We start from the raw sequence: 20082 nt of genomic DNA, 5'->3' as shown, positions 1-20082 counted from the left end.
CGTGAGTTTATTTTCTGTTAATGAACTGGTGGATATGAATAATGATTGACTAAGTTATTAATTCCTTATCATGATTTTTACCGGTCTTATTTAAATGGCCTAATAATTAAGAAAAACTATATAATTCAAATAAAATTATATAAGTGAGAAACTGAAAAAAAAAGAGAAAGTGTTAATTAAGAATGGGTGTATTTTCGCATAAGGATACTGAAACGAGTATCCTACCTGAGACTACAATAATTCATAATGGTACGCAGCCAATGCCAAATCAAGAAGCTTTCTGTAAACTTATATTGTACATAGAAATCCCTAATTCCAGGTAAGCATATTTTTCAGCATTTATTAAAATTGTTTTGGCTTCAAAAAACAAGCTTTAGTATTTTTACCAGAACTAGAGTGTAAATTTAAATTTTTACACCGTTGCATTAAATCCATTAGTTGCGTAATGTATAAAACCCGAGTCATTACTTTTCCATATATTTCCTCTGAATTGTTTAGTGTAAAAGTACTGGAATAAGGCTCCTTTATTAGCGGTTACAGGCTGATTGTATGGTCTAAATTATCTCATTTTAAGGTGTAACCTTCCATTAATTAATAAACTCAACCAGAACATTGCCTAAGTAGTCAGACTTTTAAGGGCTATCATGGACTGAGTGTTTTATTTTCTGTTAGTGGGCTAATTCTCCCACCATGTGACAGTATTCTGTGGCGAGCTGCGTAAGCTCACAAAATTTCCACAAACTACGAACCAAAACTTCAAGAACAATGTCTGATCGAATACTCTTTTAAAGGCGGTCAAGGACTTTGTGGGTGATCTAATTATCACATCAATATATGTCTGTATACTCAGTCACTCTAATGAATATTGCTGGATTTATATGGACTGTCTCAGACAGTGAAGGTGATAGAATACTCAAAAAATGTATCCAAAGTTAATTATTACACTTAAGATTTTTTAGATAGAGCAGAGTGAGGCAACTTACAAAATATACACAACTAATAAATTAATGTAATAAACTCAATCAATATATGGTATTTTAAAATTTTTCCGTTTGACTGGGATATGAAACTGCGTGAAATGCTTATTCTCTAGGCAATCAAGGTGTTCGGACTCATCAATATTTTAATCTTTTAAAATCTAAATTCAATGAGATTTATACTATTTTCTCGCTATAGTTTGCCCTGTAAAGTTGTTGAAGCTGTTATGAATTCCGGTACAACACAGTTTTTAGAAACATCAGCTTTCTTAAACCAGTTAAAATTTAGAGTAGATATGGAAGTGATCAGGGTTACCACCCTTTTAATAATAATGTCAGTAACCACCTCCGTTAAAGGATTTTTCTAGAAGTTTGATCTTGACAGCTGGTGTACATTTATATTGAGCGAAAAAGACGGTATTGTGTCTAGATTGGTGTCCTGTCCATCTCAGCTACCCCTCTGAGAAAAAGTTGAATAGTTGTGTATCTCACACAATGAAAGGTGAGCAAACCGGGAAATTCCTTTAATGTTATCGGAATTTCTAAGTTAAAGTTAAATTTTTATGTCTCGACTTCCACAAAACCAAAAAGTGCAGCTTCTGGTTAATCATTCTAATAAAGTTTGCTTTCCATGTTTACCTATTTTTAAATGAAAAATGAACTCCTTTTAAAAAGTTACGCTTTTGTTTTTCACAAATGTGTTTGTTTTCACATCCAACCTACTCTTTAAACCTGCTTGTTGTAAGTACATATAATGTTTATGATTTAAGTAACATGTTAGACAAAAAGAAAAAAAAAATTAAATACCTCAATTTCTGTTTTAGAGTTCAAGTATGGGATGTAGTATTACTTATACCGAATTTGTTCTTTTTAATATTCCTGGCGGTCAGGTTCAACCGAGCTCGACTTAAATTGCGAGCTACGTCCAGCCCTATTTTCATGGCGTTTTATGGTCTAGTAAGTAGCCTTTTGTTTCATTAAAACTTTATTTTAATTATTTAAATGTAATGGGGTAACAGTGTAAACAGGCGCTTGAGAAGCACTTTCAAGTGGCAAAATTTAGAAGAAAACATAGGTGTTATAATTTACAAAATTAGTGGTACAAAAGTATCAAAAATAGCCCATATTTATAGAAAACAACGACCATATTTGAAATCCTATAGATGTATTTCATAAGCTAATTTTAGCGTAACTGGGAGTGAAAGAACGAACTTAGAAAACATAGTAAATTGTACAATGTAACGCTTGAGCATCCAGAGAGAGAGAAATAAAGAAACGCAGAGACTTACAGCTAGAGTTGCTCTACTAGAACCTACCAAGGCTGATAATTTATTCTCATGCCTAAACCATAAACAAACTAAATAGATTATTTGCTCTTCCATAAACCACGTACCTTAAATTAATTAAGACATAATTATTTTTTCTTTGTTTTAGGTTGTAATGAATGTGATTATTAGTATAGTGAGATGCCTTGTCTCGATGTGTGTCAACGCTACAGATATTGCCGGCAGTTATGTGGATACTATACTGTGGGTGTCTGTACGCTTTTTCCTCCTATCCACAGAGATCAGTGTAGTTATATTTGGATTAGCTTTTGGTAAGTTGAGATAGATTTAGTTGTCTGAAGTGTTATGGAGAATGAGACAAAAAAGAGGTTCACACATGCAAGCTTACATCCCTGAACAGTCAGTCCTGCTACTGTAATACGTCGGCAGTAGCCCAGGGCTTCTAGAGCTTCTCCGTATTATGGCAAGTATTGCAATATACTTCTGCACAGTATCCAGCTTCTTCAGGGCCTGTTGAGTTTACCCCGGATGAATAAACCTTCAACCAATTTTTATGCCAAGAGAGGCAGCTTGATATCTTTTCAGACCAAGGTTTGTTGAGGCACTCCAAGGAAACTTTCAATATATTGGGACTAATTGTCAAAATGTTGTTGGAAAAAACAATCCTATCTTTCCACAAAATTTTATCTAGTCCTGATGATAGTTTGCAAGTTATCAGATTATTTTTCAGATTCTAGAGGCTGTAATCTCTTGAAACCAATCTTGGTTTCTTCAGTCTCCAGTGCCAGGGACAAGCGGAAAAATTCAAAAGAACTTGATTATCACGTTTTTAAGAGTGTTGGATGGCCTTACCTCTACCATCTCCTAGTATAGTGAAATCTAAAAACACTTCAGCACTACCTTACTCAAAGCACCTTCCTTGGTTTCAGTGCTGCAACGAAATTACTCAGCCCTTGATTACTGTTCGGCCAAGGGCATGAGAAAAGTAATTAATATCGCCTACCTCTCCACTACCATAGTGCACAACGAGCTATCCTTCAAATTTAACCTTTTCAATTGATCCCTAGAGCTCTTAATCGTAAGATAACGACTAGAATACCTGTCAGAGCCAATAATTATAGGGCTTGTAATAAACAAGAGAGATAGAAAAAATATTGACATCAAAAATTGTGAAGTCGGAACAGACATGTTGCCTAATGTAGTGCAGAAAAAGAAATGCTCCCTGGTGAAATTGTTATTAGACCTTTTAATTGGAAGGAAAGATGCCTTTCTTCAGAAACCTTATCAAACCAAAGTTGGTTTGGGATTTTTTATAATCCATTGAAAATGTGTTTTACCTTTAGTTTTTTTCAAAGGAGAGAGAAAAATTAGTTAAGTGCGATTTCTGTATCTCTCTAGTATTTAATTAATTTCTCCTAAATCTTCTATTTAGTTCAGGGTCTATTAATATTGCTTTCCGTCTCGCAAACTTTTTTTTGGTTTTTTTATCCGTATCCGGTCCTTAATAAGAAAACAAACGTGCAATGATTAATGAAAACATTGCTAATAAAACAGGAACGTTTGAAAACGCTTGAAGATTGGCCATACTTCTGGACTGAAATTAATACTTTAAAAAATTATTTTAATTTTTTGTTTGAATAAATAATTGAATTAATGCATAATAAAATTATTTTAATTAAAACAATGAAGAGTCCAATGTGCAGTTCTTTGCCACTTATGACGTAACTAACTGCTATAAATATGTTTAGGGACCACTTTTGCTAAAATCGATTCAGAAGTGTAATGGCTCCATTAAGGAAGGAGTCAAAGGACTAGTAATTGGGTTGATTTTTTTTTTTTTAACGAGATCATGTTTTTATTTTAGGGATTGCAGTTAGTCTAGTCGGATCGATTTGGCGTTATGTCGCATCTTATTACCTGTTATCCTTAAAATATTATAGCTGCATGAAAATCTATGAACTCAGTTACACAAACTTTATCAATGCAAAATGCAGCAATCAATGAGGAAGTCACTTTCCAGAAATACCTTCATGTTGTACTTTTTTCTACAGGACATCTTGATTCTCGTAGCAGTATCAGGCATGTACTTCTGGCAACATCCTTTATATCGTTAGCATTCTCTTCCTCGCAGGCCGCCCTGGAAGTTTTATCGCCAGATGATAACTTTAAAGTCGCTAATTCTGATCTGACACTTTTTGGTCATGGAGGCATGCTGTTCTGGTTTATATCTTCCGTGACATTTACCACGGTTTGTGCCACATAATTTGGTTACTGCAAGTTTGGATGTTGCGTTGCCGTGAATGTTTGTTAATTAATTGATTTTTTCCAGATTTACCTTTGCATATTAATACTGCCGTGGACAAGATTGAGGGAAAGGCTAGCACTTCCTAGTAAGTATTCAGAAATCTGTCTCCTAGAACTACATAAACTGCACTAAAGCAGTCCTCCACACGTTACAATTTATCGTATGATCTGTTGTAAAATGTGCAGTAAGACGCGTCGTGTCCTGTAGAATGAAGCTTATTCTCAACAAATGTTTATTTATTTATATTTTTTGTATTTTAATAAAGAATAGTTTAATGTAGTTTTGTATTTTACTTACCTACATGTAATATTTTCGTAAAGCCTCGTATGTGACCCAAGTTTCACGACTGATTTTGCTCGATGGCTGAGGCGATATGCCAATTCTGAATATCAGATCGTCATACGAATTTACTGTAGATAGATATTGTATGGTGACGGTTATTCTTTCTTCAGTAGTTATTGCCTCCCTCATTATTATAACATGGTATGTAATTTGAGTTTTCTCTTAGTTTAGTAAAAGGATCCATTTCGAAATTTTTATTAAGCCCGATAGTTCATACCGCGTTTTTCTCGCAATAGATTCATGTGAGAGTACTTACTTTTTTTAATAAACAGTCTGCACGAATTTCTTTTCTTCTTTTCACTTAACCTCAAAGGTGTTCATAAAGACATAACTTGTGCCAAATTGCAAGGCTACAACAATTACTGTTCCTCCTCTCCCTCTAAAATACCAGTAGCAGAAAAATTAAAGGAAAAAAGTCATTGTTCACTCAACACAGTACTCTTTCTAGTTTAAAAAGGGTCATGAAATTATTAGAGGTTAAATGTTTGCAGGAAAAAACAGCGAGCGACGGTCATAACGATTTGTCATACAAAGTGTCGTACGATCAGGTTAACTGTTTTTACCTGAAAAATCAGCAAGCGGTTGTCTGAACGATTGATCATACAAGTTACGTGTGTGGGCCGCTTTAGAGGTGTGAGGCTACTGTAAAAAAATAATGTATTACAGCGAAGCGGTCCTTCTACATGTACATCCTGATCCTGGTACTGCTGAACATGGTGCAGTCAGTGGGGAGCGGACTATTGCTATACTCGGTGGCCGAAGGTCTGTGCGTGGTTGACGTCACCACCTGTCTCTACTTCACACTCTTCACGCCGCTCGTCTATCACACTTTTCTCAGTGAATTTTTTGGGTACGTAGTTTTTTTAAACGGGGTGAGTGAAAAAAAGTTAAATTTTTTATTGAAATGTTTTTGTATTTTAACATAACATCTGGTATAAATAAAACCACTTTCTTCAACTTCAGGTTTTTCGCTAAGTTTTTTTTTTAAATTGGATTCATTTTAAATGACTTCAAATAAGTCCATCACCAATAAGTAAGTCGAAAAGTCTTATAATTCAGTGATCTGGCACTTTAAGGAAATCCGGCGTCCAGATTGCACTAAAATTAACTTTACTAAGAAGAGTTGCAAAAAAAAAGTTATTGTATAGCTTAGTCTGTTTAGTTTTATAAATGTATAAAGTTTTATGTATATAAAATTACATTTGGTTTATATTTATATATATATATATATATGTGTGTGTGTGTGTGTGTGTGTGTGTGTGAGTGTGCTTAAGTGTGCGTGTTTGTAAGTTCATGTATCAACAAAGATGTAAAATAAATATAATAATAATAAATAATAGGTACTATTCTATCTTTTAAAGAAATCAGCGGAAGAGTCTTCACGGAAAACTGAAAGAATCCTTCTCGGAATTTGAAACTTATTATTTATAATACTACTTTCTTCAAGCTCAGAATCTAAAAGTTCATTATTTGTATCTAATGTATTAGAATTATCAACAATTTAAATATTTAATATTATATATGCTTTGCAGGAACACTTATGCAATGCAATTCCCAACTAAGCCCCAGTGGCAGTGCTTTCGGCATTACATATATACCAAGCCTTGAGGATACTATTAGTGTTTCGAACTTTGAAAGCCCTGATATTAATAATTAATATTCGAAGATTTTCAATTTAAGGCTATAACGGTTGTTCTGTGACAGCGTGTCCCAGCCGAGCATCATGTTTTCGTACAAGGCCCAGGTAGACGATGGAGTTGAAGACGACATTGTATCCCTGCCTCATCAGCACTCCTTTTCTTCTTTAAAGACGGATTCTGACTATATCTATCAGGTTGGTCATAAAATTGTCTTCAAGTTAATGTACATAGTGCTTAGTGCTTCACTGCAAAAGTTACAGATGACAACGTTCCTGGGTAAATGTGGGGGCAATGGTGAAGTTGTCAATGCAGTGGAACATAAAAGCGGTCTTTAGAAAGACCTCTAAGAAAGAAATGGCTTTGTAAATGTATTCACATTTTTGCAAACCCAAAACGGAGCCAAAAGCTCTCTCCTGTTAAATAGATATTCTAAAAGATGGTCCCGCATCGCCGCAGTCACTAATGGCAATGTACGCAATAACCTTGTAATGTGAAAAGAAAATTTGGTATTTATTTTTTCAAACGCACCATTTCTTTCTCTTTTTACGGTATTAATTATATCGAGTTTGAAAATAACTTTTGATCGCTGTATTGTTCGCATGTGCAGAAGCCTGGCTGTATGTAACGTAGTTATTCTTATTATTTTGAAGATCCGTCGCCTATCATTTCTGCTTATTTTCCAAAAGCAAGTGATTTCTTAGAGGTTTGATTCTAGAATATACTTAGATCAAGTTACTTAGTAATGCGGATCTTGCCTGCAAACAAAAGGCGTGTCTGGCGATAAGGGTTTAAATTGCCTAACATCTCGGTTCATATGCACTCGAAGTCTTTTTCAGTGCACTGGCGGTGCCGGTCTATTTTCGGACAACACTGCATATGATTCGACGGTAAACTGTAAGAGGCTCTTAGAAAGTCTAAATGTAAGCGCAGACTGCTGGATTTGTACTCGAGATCTCCAAGTGGAAGTCCGGTGCATTAATCCCTGAGGTTATCTCTTCTCAACAAATTGTGAAACCTTTTGTAAATATTTCAGGGAAATAATGTGTACGATAGTACACAGTTTGACAACAGAGCCATGGCGGACAACTCCTTTTCTCTGCAGAGTCCGGATAGCATTGCTGGCTACAGTCTGGACAGTCAGACCATAGACCTACCCACCAATTGTAAATAGATGCAGGTAATCCACTGTTTTTATTTTATTTTATTTACGGTGCGTTAACATCTTATGTTTATTGGTGCTTTTTCAGTGCAACGCAAGCCTATGAACAAAGTTCAATCGTTCTATTTATTTTTAATCCAACGATATATTTATTATTCTCATGGTCAGTTACTATTACTAAACCAGCAAATCTAACTGCAAACGAAGGGATCACTGACAAAAGTACGTCTTGTCCGTTTATCAGCCCGACCTCATTCCCAGTGCTATCAAGCCTTTGATTTCCTGCAGATTTCTAGCTCTGCAAATTACTTTGTTAGTTATTCTCTATCTAGATCAAGCAGATATCTTTTCACTCAGTCTACCTCTTTCCTAATGAATTGTCCAGAGCACCAAGCAATTCTTCTATCAGCATAGAGAAAATATTAAAAACATTATTTATGAACACTAGTTTCAAAACATTTTTTTTCTTTAAATTCTCAGGATTTAGAATGTATTTTCAGTTTTCGAAATTGTAACCAAACCACATTTTGGCACCAATGACTGGTGCTCAAAATGCGTCACATAACGAAATCAGCATTATTAAAAATTAAAATTGTATCTATCTTATTACTTCAAATTTAAGGTGTAGTCGAATTTTAGAAGCGAAATATTTGATAAAAATAAAATGTTTCCGTTCAATTAAGCCACATCTTGATTTTAATGACACATTGTGAAAAGTTAAATCACATTTTTTGTTTTACCTTGAATGCTTTCCCCAAACATTTTTCTAACCTATTCTGATTTCATTCATGTAATTTTTCAAACATTCTGTAGTCAGAAATGTTTATTTGTAGGTAGCAGTAGAGTGATAAAAAAATAAGCAAGCGATGAGGATCACTGTACAGTTTTACGTTTAAAATATAAAAGATTGAAATTAGTCATAGAGTGCATTAAAGAAGTTCGTTATTTTTCATATGTAGTAATTAAAATTTTAATTTTTTTAAATTAAAGAATGTTTGCACGAAATAATCGTACACTATCTTATTTCGCGGATGCAGTGAAACCTTATAATTATTGCATTAATTACACAGATCACATTTTCATTTAACACCTAATCAGTTTTGTTTATTTTTATTATTAATATTACTTTTAAGGTAATTTATACTTTTAAGTAGTGGGTGATCGGCAAAAATAAGATGTTAAACTTACTCGCAACATCCTAATTTTACGTCTTACAAATTTGTATAGAAAGTGCGGCTTGTATTTGAAGTAATACATTGGTTATTAACATTAAAGGAAAACTGTCCAGATCGGAGTCATTATGAATTGCTTCTTCGTGATACTAGTAATTGCACAACTTTCTTTATTTCTAAAACACCCTCACTATTGTCTCAGAATTTCACCAGTAACTACACTTCTTATGTCATTTTTCTTTTTTAAAAACAAGTTGGATAACATATGGATATTAAGAGAAGTTGTAAAATATCCATTCTGCAGGTGGCCTGTTAATTTTGTGTATCCTACATTTTTTTTTTTTTTTTTTTACCACAATGAGAAAGCTGATCAACTAACCGTGAAATTTAGAAGTACCAGTTCTGCAAGAGTTATGGTTGGATTTAATTCTTCAGCAGCCTCCTCTGTCATCACCCTGATGACCCTGTCCGCCCTGAACCTATATTTATTTCTAAAAGTCGTGTCACTTAAAATTTTTGAAACCAATTACGAGCAACACACTGATATGTTGTCCCTTTATCTTTATCAAGAGCACAATGTAGATACATCCTGCTGTAGGAAGGGATTTTTTTTTGTTTTGTTACACGACAGTAGGAACTAGTGTTTGCCTCCTTATCAAATCAGCTACTAATGAGGGCAAACATGTAGCGAAAAATGTTTGCCATCTAGAAAATATGATTTTTTAAGACCTACACCGAACAAACCAGATTTCAAAATCCCACTACAATTTTGAGTGGCAGCCAATGCAACTTGATCTTTTCACTTGGTCTTTACCCCAGAGTTCGTAACCTCACATCAGTAATAGTAATCAGTTTAAAGGAAACTAATTATTGTCTATCCATTTACAGGAAGAATCTCAAGATTATTGTGTGAATGCTTCAAAATAAGCAAGATGTCATCTCGTCCATTATGTGATTACCTTTGTAAATCAGTGTTCTGTTCTTTCAATTTTACCATGACCTTATTTTTTTATTATTTCTTTTTATTTTAGTTTTTTAAATTAAAAAAAAGATCTGTAAATTATTAAAAACTAGAAGTTATAAGTTGGAGTATTGTACATAAAATATACTTACTGTGTTAGTGTAAGTTACAACTGTATGATACGAAAAAAAATTGTAACCAAAGATCTATCTATCTATAGAGTATATCGCCAAGCGTTTATTTTGTCTTTTATTTTATTTATTTATTTATTTATTTATTTTTGAAATTAATAAACTTAGAGACGAATAAAAGAACTTCCTTCAAAAATCTGGTGAGTAAACTCAAAAGATTACAATTTACGTCACCAGCAACACTCCTGCACCCATTTTGTTTTTCCTGAAAAAATGTTTAAAAGTGGTGGTTTATTATACAACTTAGCTCGCCAACATTAGTCGCACTACTATACCAGTTATTGTAATTTTTCCAAGTTTGTAACTCCAGTTATTCTCTAGATGTTCTTTAATATTATTGTATTGCTGATCAATAGATTATACTGAAGAGGCGTTCTGGCATCGTGTGGAAAGTTGTTTCAAATAATAAGCCATAGACATTCAGGTGAGAAAATTGGTACGACTTATGGCAAAATAGTGAGTATTTTTCAATTCAATGTACTGGATAGTATAAGCTCGCTTCAGATACCACCATCTGTCACAGACTGTTGAACTTCAATCCACAAGCCCCACTGGGAGTGCAGGGCCCTAACCACTCAGCTAATCCGTTCACTTATCTTGAAAAGAATGTCAATTTTTAAATAATTGTTTAATAATTTTCAAAATCTTTCACCACCTCAATATTTTTTCAAGAAATACTCTAATTTCTTAAAATATTCAATTAATGTGCATCGAATCCATATGCCGTGGAACCATTAACATCCGAAATCGTGTGATAAACATGAAAATAAGTATGTAAAGTAATAACTTACATATTTTATAATAGTACTATAAAATATTCTGTACTTTGCACCTTTTCCTTACTTCTAGCGGACAAGCATATCTCATGACTGAAACATCTAGGTATTTACAGAGTTATTATATAATAACAGAATAATCACATTACGAACTTCAATTCAAAGAAATTTTACGTTTTTCGATTAATAATTAATATTTGTTCCCCCATTGCAGTAAAAATAGTTTAGGGGGAGACAGTCGTAAAAAATTATAAAATGAACCGTTCTGGAAAAGAAACGATGGTTTATATTAACTATGAAGAAAAAATGTTTTCGGTAATAAAGAGTATTATCAGGAAATAATATGAAACCGTTTTTACAAATCCGAAGTTTCAATTTTCTTCAGGCATACAAGTTAAGAATACAAAACCGTTGAGAATACAAAACCTATTTTTTCCTAAATGAAATGTACCACCTCCTGCTTTTAGTAAGGTCAGTACAACCAGTTGTACAAACTATATATAACTTTACATGCAGTACATGAAAGAACCCAAACAAATAATAATTTAGGCAAAATACATTTTATTTCATTTAAGAAGGTAAGATAGGTGAGCGAGATTATTTCTTACAAATGTTACTTATTAGAAGGTCAATTTTTACAATCAAGCTTAAAAGCGAATTCATCTTTTTGTAAAGGAATTGACTACATTAGATAATTAAATAAAATTTACATTTCTCTATTTACAGTATAAAATTATATATATGTATAAAAAAAAAAATGCCTCTATTGGCGTAGGAATTCATTAAAACAATTGTTTCCCCCAAACTTTTTTTTCTTCCAAATTAAATCTTCAATAATTCGTTCCACTATTGTTTTTATTCTTCAACTAAATCTTCAATAATTCAATTTAATATTATATCTGTGGAAACAGAAAATTTATGTTGAAGTATGCTACAGATTTGCTTAAACACTGGTCTTACACAAGGATCGGTAAAATTATTACTGGTTCGTTCTATCAAATGTAAGAATTTACCGAATCAGGTCTCAGCGAAACTCATTCGTTAGTTGCGCTCAGTTTCTGTAGCCGTTCTCGAATTGACTGTAAACTTGGATCACAGATCGGTTCACTCTCTGCTACTTCCTAAAAAAAAAAAAATCTAACGTTTAGCATAATAACTAATTAAATAATAACTGTTTTGTAGGTACTTGAGAAGTAAATTATATTTGAAATTTCCATTGCAGAAGTTTGGTATATAGTAAGATGACAGTCAAGGCCATCGATAACTTAATGAGTGAATTGAATTCTAGGCTGGCGTAGGACCAACGGCAAAGCTCAATCAAACCTTTTATGAAACCGTTTTGTGGCGGATCTAGAGCTATGACAAAACTAGGTCGTGTTGGATTAACTTTGACAAGAGCCTTGTGAGGGCCTATTAAGAAACTGCAGTCTACGTAATTTTCGCTAGTTTGTAACCACGAAGCCAAATTCATGACCTTTGTAACCACGATCTTTTATTCGGTCCATTCCGAACCGTTTTGTGGCGGATCTACAGCTATGACAAAACTAGGTCGTGTTGGATTAACTTTGACAAGAGCCTTGTGAGGGCCTATTAAGAAACAGCAGTCTACGTAATTTTCGCTAGTTTGTAACCACGAAGCCAAATTCATGACCTTTGTAACCACGATCTTTTATTCGGTCCATTCTTGTGACTTTCTTTGAATTATGCAAGGAAATTCTCAGCGTCACCAGACTAAAAGTAAAACATCACACGAATCCCTTACCAGTGGATCAACTTTTCTACTCTTTTCCACACACAGTTCGTTCAGCGAACGTGCATCCACCGACAGACCAGCCTGTTCCTTTAAGGACTGCAGTCTCGTCCACAAGCGTTCTGCTTCTTTGTGGAAATATTTGCTGGATCCTTCTTCTTGACCTCCTTCCTCACCAGTTAGGTCACGATCTACTGTATTGAGATTAAAATTTAAACAGGTTTAAAACGAACATCTCTTTACTTTCCAAATTTAAACTAAGAAGACTAACCTCTGGCTTCTGCTGAAACTCTGTAACCGAGAGCCGCAAAAATCTGATTAGTGATCTCCTTGCCAGCCGGCAGAGGTACCTGCTCTTCTTGATCCAACGCAGCCAAACCTTTCTCTATATACTGTTGGAACATAGGCGTAGTTCTCGACAGAAATGGTGTAATGTCTGCTCCAGGATGACATTTTTTAAAGGCAAACAACTTTTTCAAACCCTAGATTTGAAAAAAGAAAAAATTATCTAGTTGTGGACGACAAAATTCGGCAATTCATCGCCGGAATCTGTTCAGACTGTGAGCTATGCGGATGACCTTTAGTGCAAAGAACTACTTTGGTACCCTACCTACTCAGGTGGTCGTTACAAATTATCATGAGAAGACGAGATGGAAGAAGTACACCACCTAGGGAGAATGTCTCCCTAGGCTCTTGCAGCTTCGAAAATAAGGGAGATTCTGGCTCTCAGGTAACCTCATACCTGCTAACTAAATCTGAAGAATGTTTCGGATTAACAAAGAAGATTGGGAAATCAGAAAGAATAAGCTTTAAGAGCTATTTGCCAGTGTGGAAGTTTAGAAAATAAAGCTGGGAGAAGTAAGCAGAGTAGCCCTTTTAGCAGAAGAGGATGGATTTGAGGCTCCAAAAAGAGCCAGTTTACCGAACAAGATTCTCATCCAAAGACTAGGCTTGATAGATGCTAACTAATGCCAAAAATTTGCTGACGAGCATTGGAGAACGGTTGCACTAGAATGAGCAGAAACCTCATCAGAGTCAAGCACTTGCCATGGTCGAAATACGCATCTCAACAATACATCCTGTTGATAGGCAAGTTCAAGCTTTCTTGCGTACTTTGCGAAACGGACAATATTGGGTTTCTATCTAATAGCGCTGTCATTGTCTATTAATCTAATTTGAAATAATGTAAGGCTAAAAAAAACGCATATCAAACTTACTTCTGATGTTTCAATAGTATCGCCAATCAATGAGAATATCTCAGCGAGTTGATCACGTGTTTCTTTAGTCAGTTTAGGCAGTGGCATCAAGCTGGCTTCAACAGCCGGCTGGTCGTGCGAACCATCTTTCTCTTTATGTGCATCGCCTGTGGTACTGCTGCTTTCTAAATGCTGAAAAAAAAACCGTTAGGTCTGTAAAAAAAATTGAGCACATAGTACCACCTCAAATCCGCAAGGCAACGATTTCTCTAATTCGGAGTACTTTAGATACTGCTCATATTCATCGAGTTACTGCTATACAAGTCTGTTAACTAATCGTAAGGACATTTGGAATCAAATAAATGAACGATATAAATCAAAAATATGAAACCAAATGCTAACAGAAAGAGAAGAATCAAAAAAAGGAGTTTTGTGAAGTGCATATGATCATAGCAGACATTATTACCTGAAATTATGAAGGTACAATATCCTAAAGAGAAAAATCAGAAAAAGGCAGCTTTGTGAACTTCAAATGGTCATAGCAGCAGTTACTTATCATTTACAGGTATGGAGGGATATTATCCCGAGAGAGTCGATAATTTATTGATCCTCAAGCGATCCTAGTCAATCCTATAGGGTAAAATAACTCTAGGGTCCTCTTCAGAATTATTCCTCTCAATCCAAACCATAAAACATACACTTCAAACTTCCACACCTAATTGGTAGTTAGATGTTATGTTCCGACTGAAAAAATAGGCTTTATTTTATACTTCGAACTTTCTATTCCCGACTTATTTTTTTAATTTCTCCTAAAGAAAGCCGATGCTACTGCTATTATATATTGCTACCTTTTCACAGTCCACCTTCTTGTTCACAGACCATCATAGGGAATGTTCACCTCACATCTGATGATTGGAGTAATTATGAGGGTTTTTTTCGAAGTTTGTGGATACGTCTCTGGGTACAATGTAAGAAAAAGTTGTGATTTTCATTCTATTACATTTTAATTTGAAGCAAAACGAATGTGTCGGATGTGCTGAGTCTTGATGAGCTCATAACAGGCGCTTCAAATCAATATTTCCGGCTAAAATTTGAACATAAAGCACTTACCCTAACTAACTTTTTAATGTATATATACAATTCGCTATCTTCGCTAATTTCTGACATGCCGCTGGCGACCTCTTGCACTCGCATGCCTCTAACCTTGACCATGGAGTGGAGAATTGTTTTGACAGTTCTGAAGGGAACGTCGTTCGCCTGAGTCCTCCACCAAGCAGAAGGATAATCCTTACAATTCAACAAACAAATTATGCATTAATGAAACTAAAGTGCCTGTATAATAAAATTTATGAAAATTCACCGAACAGTGCAGCATACTTACCCTGAAGAATATATTGACTCGAGTAAGGACTCGGACATAGTCTAATTTTGAGTCCCATTTGGTCTGAGAACGATTCAATTTCCATAAACATTTCGCCACTAAATCTTTGTACATCCCTGGCGCTTCGGTGTAATTTACTGAACGATACAGTAAATTAAGAAGTGAGCTACAAAGAAAAAAAACTGTTACTACAAATGAGTAAAAATAAAGTTCGGCCAAGTCACACTTCCGGTCATTCAGTATTCATCAAATTCGAAATTGCGGTAATAAATTAGATTCTAAGTAATATTATAAATAAGTTAGAACGGTACAATATAAAATAATAAAACGTCACTTTACAGGGAAGCCTATCTCCACCACTTCACACTAAGAGCCTCCAACGAACGTAATGTTTTTACTTTTTGAGATATGATATCACACACAAACCAATTTCTAAAAATCACTTATACGAAATCAGAGAATCCTAAAGCGTATCATGTAAAAATTCAAAATAGAAAGATGCGTGATTGCAATATTTTTTCTTATGAGAGAAGGTGCTGTTCTTTAATAGACTAAGAAACACTTTCTTCTCGTAAGATAAGGTCTGATTATTTAGGAACCAGTGAAACTGATATTCCTTAACAAAAGAAGAGGTATATTACCATAGTACGCTGGATTTATCAGCTTTTTCTAAGTAGCGGAACACTAGCGTATTGATGGAGCGCACGAACATTTCTCGTCTGTCCAGACCTTCCAGCTGGCTTTCAGCAAGCAGGGTCAGCATTCGGTCTAGCAGTTCATACAATGAGTTTTCCGTGATTTCAGCGCAAAGTTCTTGATCGTTGGCCACCTGTAGGATAAATTATTAAGAATACTGACACCTGACTAGTCACTACCTAAAACGAAACTATCAAATCAAAGCTCTAGACTTACGCCCAACAGTAAGCAAAAATTGCTCTTGTAGTATGTAACCACATCCGGTAAAGAACTCTGGTGCAGGATTTCCAGCTGGCGAACCATCTGCTTGATTAGAAAGTCAACGAAACCCACAAGATGTGTTCTCTGCAACAGTAAACTAATTTCACCATAAGGAACTCATTATAGCTGTAAAGTCAAACATAGAAAACCATCGTTTGGGAGAGATGAGCTAAAAATTTAGCTCTCACTGAGGTCACAAGAAACTTTGTGCAACGGATCTTCAACGTAAGGCGGGATTCTTGTGTATAGTAAAACGGTAGGAAGGTCGCCTCCAATTACTAAAGGAAAGTAAATAGTTCGTTAGGTCTGAGCAGATTGTGTAACAACTGATACATTTATCTTAGTTTCAAATTAAATGGATCCCTTCAGCTGGATCCAAGTTTCTGCCCAAGACAATTTTAACCAGTTAGTCCTGAAGGATCCGTTAATTGTGATAATCCTAAGCATTAGTCCGGAGGATAAAGGTAAAAAAGGAAATGTTAAAACTTCTTGATACTCAGGCAGAAAGCTAGCGTTTGGCTATCCTTCACATCTGCAAGTTTTCAAATAACCTGCCTAGGAGTGCGGCAGTCATCTACTTTCCACTAAACACTGCGCGTGTACTACATGGCCCGGAACTTGCTGTGAACTAGGTTCTCTGCAGGACCGGTCTCAGAGATCACCTTTGTGAGAGGTTTTTGTTACTTTACCTTTTCAGAATTCAGGACCGTATATATTTGAGCTGTGGAAGTGTAAGCCTTTTCCAAGTCTCTGCTTGCAATCTGAGTGATCTCCCACATGACTGCGTTCTTCTGCTTGTAGTCTGTTGGCGTCGGAGTCACACTCGGCATCTGGGCCGGGCGGAACGAAGGCCTGCAACATGGGACTCTTTCCTTCTTTTATTTTGCAATTATAACAGTTCTAAATAAGAAATTGTCCTAAATCGAGATGCGCTACTTTAATTAAACTATGAAAATGTGAATTGCAATTATAATGATTCAACAGTGATACTAGAAAAACAGTAATATAATTCCTTTCCTTAAGAGAGGGATACTGAAAAATCATAAAATGTCAATGCGATTATATCATTAAAATCAATATTAAATTTTTCAAATAAAAGATTGTTACCTCAGAGCTAATGCCAAATTATTATATGAAATTATACGAATTTGTATGTATTTAAGAAAAAGTCGTTCTGCCATAGTTCATCTCTTAATTCACAAAATTCATTCAGCCTGACCTTAGCATTAAAGAAGTATAAGACTACTGCAAGATAAAACCATCTTATGTCCGTACGTTAAGAAAAATCAGTAAAATCACATTCAACTTACTTAACAACTGGTTGTTCCAGAAATTGAATATCTACTTCCTTGATCTCCGGCATGTCAATTCGGCGATACAGTTCACCTTCAATTTCGTTGATGAAATCTTGATCCAACGTGAACGGTCCGTTGTTGGTGTTTGCATTATTAGTCCTGCAAAATATGAATGCAAAGTTCTATAGGTTATTTTTATTTCCTTAAGGCATTCTTGTTTGGAAACCCAAACTTCCAGGATACCTATGACAAGGTGTGAGACATGACAGATACCACACAATAACTTCCACCTATTAGCTGATTCTTTTATAGGTTTTACAGGTAACTGCTCGCACAAAAAAAGTTCAGACAATCCAGAGCTTTCTAGCGGAAATCCGAAAAAAATTTCTAAAAAGTATCAAAGTTTTAGTTTCAATATTCTCACTTAATCATGCTAGTTTTGAGGCCTGGGTACTACACCCTTGAAAGAATCCGGTGTGTATTTCGCGAAGGATTGTTCCCCTTTGATAAAAGATACGAATCTCGCAAAAGCTTGTAGCTGTTGAAATGATGGGGTGGGTGAACACATAAAATGTATATATATATTTGTATTTTACATCAGACCAAAATAAAGGGCATGGTAGTAGAGGGAAATTGGCGGTTCTGGCGCACCTAAATTGTGCCAGATCCAAACACCTCCAAATCTGACCGGGTAATCATCGAGTTCAACGAAGCTGTAAGCCATACCCATCAGCACCATTCTACCCCCACCTACCATCGAATTTGACAAGGCTGAAATCCGCACCATCACAAAAAAAAAGAGGACTCGTTTTAAATGATCTAAAGATTTAAAAGATTTAAATCGGTATAAATATACTCATATCTCAGAACTGTTAAATAATAATTTTGTTCAGAATAATGTTTGAAATAAACAGGTTGATGACAGAGAAGTTCAAAATAAACAACAGACTAAAGGGTTTTTTTAAGCGTATGCTTATTTTCTTCGAAAAATTAGTTTAAAAAAGCACTCACACAAAACAAATAGGGTGAAGCGACCGGTAATTTAGAGCTTAAGAAAAAATTCGAGTTTCGTTTAGAATATCTTCCGTTATTTTGGCTCCAGGTGTTGGTTGCTACAATTGTGCCGCTCCATTAGATTGTATTATGTATTCAGTAAATTCTATTTTTATGTCAACCAAAAATTATTACTTTTTTAAAAGTATTTCAATGACCCGGTGAATGACATATCGAATTTTCGGTGGTACCAGTGTTTGACATGGGGTGGGACCAGTGTTTGACAACGACCTAAAAAATTCAAAATACCTAAATCACTGTTCCACTTAGATTTATAACAAAAAAATCAGTCTTATTCATAATTAATAACATTCGGTTTTTAAATTGGCCTACCTAGGTAAATAATGTAATATTTTTCAACATTACGCTTTTTCATGCAGTTATTGAGGATCAACACTTATACAACTATCTTACCGGAGAGCTTTAATTTCGTTCAAACCTTCTAGGGCATCTGCGTCATTCAATTATCGAGAAACATCATTATACAAAACGTTAAAACTAGTATTGGTTACTTTAGCTCAAGAAACAGTTCGCTTATCCTTCTTGCAATGATAGGATGACGGTTCCGGAATGCTTTATACCAAGATTTTCCTGGTAGGTTATTATTGTAAGGGTTCGGAAAATCTAGTTTATTAATAAGTTGCCACACATTCATCAGTAGATATCTTTGGCATTCAACAGCTCTGGCAACGGACGTGATCCACAAAACTAAAAAAATCCTCTATCGCAGAGGAGAGTACTGTACTTAGCTCCATTCGTCTGCTGACTGTAGATTTACCTTTCACATTGTACAGTAGGGTAACTCGGGCGACTGGGTGTTTTTTAGCAGCTTTACTAATTGATGTTCCTTGACCTACAACTACCTCACGCAATTTGTGGGAATTTAAGGGCCCCATTTCGCAGCATACCCATGACCAAAAAAATTTCAGCTCTCAATATGTTCACAACTAATGGATCTGTACTCAGAAAACTGTAGCGTACTACTCAGTAAAATGGAGTGTATAAGACCATAAAATTTCAAGCGAATAGTCTGTTGTTTACTGTGAGAATTATAAGGGCCCCATTTCACATCAATACCATGACCCAAAAAAAATTCAACTCTCAATATCTTCTCAACTAATGGATCTGTACTCAAGAAAACTATAGCATACTACTCAGTAAAACCGAGTGTGTAAGAGCACAAAATTTCATACGAATAATCTGTTGTTTACTAAGGGAGTTATAAGGGCCCAATTCCACTGCAAAACCATGACCCAAAAAAATTTCAACTCTCAATATCTTCTCAACTAATGGATCTGTACTCAAGAAAACTATATCACACTACTCAGTAAAACCGAGTATGTAAGAGCACAAAATTTCATACGAATAATCCGTGGTTTACTGTGGGAGTTATAAAGGTCCCAATTTTTCCGCAAAACCATGACACAAACAAATTTCAACTCTCAATATCTTTTCAACTAATAGATCTATACTCAAGAAAACTATAGCATACTAGACAGCAAAATAGAGTGTGTAAGAGTACAAAAATAAATGCGAATAATCTGTTGATTACTGTAGGAGTTATAAGGGCTCCATTTCACAGCAAAACCATGACCCAAAAAAATATCAACTCTCAATATCTTCTGAACTAATGGATCTGTA

The 20082-nt window shown here is 35.0% G+C and overlaps 2 protein-coding genes across 5 annotated transcripts in view; one reads left to right on the top strand and one right to left on the bottom strand.

Moving 5' to 3' along the window:
- Positions 1 to 24: 24 nt before the first annotated feature.
- On the top strand, positions 25 to 9906 carry LOC141459414 (transmembrane protein adipocyte-associated 1 homolog). Its single transcript, XM_074138483.1, has 9 exons — positions 25 to 319; positions 1802 to 1934; positions 2412 to 2574; positions 4315 to 4511; positions 4593 to 4653; positions 5577 to 5760; positions 6615 to 6744; positions 7584 to 7727; positions 9770 to 9906. The coding sequence occupies exons 1-8, from the start codon at positions 183 to 185 to the stop codon at positions 7719 to 7721; spliced, it is 1143 nt and encodes a 380-aa protein (XP_073994584.1). The 5' UTR covers positions 25 to 182; the 3' UTR covers positions 7722 to 7727; positions 9770 to 9906.
- Positions 9907 to 11350: 1444 nt separating this feature from the next.
- msps (msps cytoskeleton-associated protein 5) overlaps positions 11351 to 20082 on the bottom strand; it is a 52601-nt gene continuing 43869 nt past the window's right edge. For 2 of the 4 annotated variants that reach the window (XM_074138480.1, XM_074138482.1), the window contains 11 exons: positions 17404 to 17547; positions 16783 to 16945; positions 16049 to 16177; positions 15778 to 15965; positions 15137 to 15302; positions 14866 to 15042; positions 13777 to 13947; positions 12831 to 13041; positions 12572 to 12753; positions 11823 to 11930; positions 11646 to 11708 (listed from right to left, as the gene is read on the bottom strand). In XM_074138480.1, coding sequence (XP_073994581.1) covers positions 11844 to 11930; positions 12572 to 12753; positions 12831 to 13041; positions 13777 to 13947; positions 14866 to 15042; positions 15137 to 15302; positions 15778 to 15965; positions 16049 to 16177; positions 16783 to 16945; positions 17404 to 17547 — 1618 coding nt within the window. In that variant the 3' untranslated portion in view covers positions 11646 to 11708; positions 11823 to 11843. Of the gene's footprint in view, positions 11931 to 12571; positions 12754 to 12830; positions 13042 to 13776; positions 13948 to 14865; positions 15043 to 15136; positions 15303 to 15777; positions 15966 to 16048; positions 16178 to 16782; positions 16946 to 17403; positions 17548 to 20082 lie in introns of all 4 variants that reach the window. The other 2 variants (XM_074138479.1, XM_074138481.1) reach the window with 1 other exon arrangement.

This window comes from Rhodnius prolixus, unplaced genomic scaffold (genome assembly GCF_049639745.1).
Source record: "Rhodnius prolixus isolate KJV_2025 unplaced genomic scaffold, Rpr scaffold_11, whole genome shotgun sequence".
In the NCBI taxonomy this organism is placed as follows: Eukaryota; Metazoa; Arthropoda; class Insecta; order Hemiptera; family Reduviidae; genus Rhodnius; species Rhodnius prolixus.
This window is presented reverse-complemented; position numbering and strand designations above follow the sequence as displayed.

Bases quoted from the DNA above. Each gene is read 5' to 3' on its own strand.
- LOC141459414 (XM_074138483.1), top strand. From the start codon at position 183: ATGGGTGTATTTTCGCATAAGGATACTGAAACGAGTATCCTACCTGAG. The intron at 320-1,801 runs GTAAGCATATTT...TTTCTGTTTTAG, and splicing joins ATAGAAATCCCTAATTCCAG to AGTTCAAGTATGGGATGTAG. The intron at 6,745-7,583 runs GTTGGTCATAAA...TAAATATTTCAG, and splicing joins ATTCTGACTATATCTATCAG to GGAAATAATGTGTACGATAG.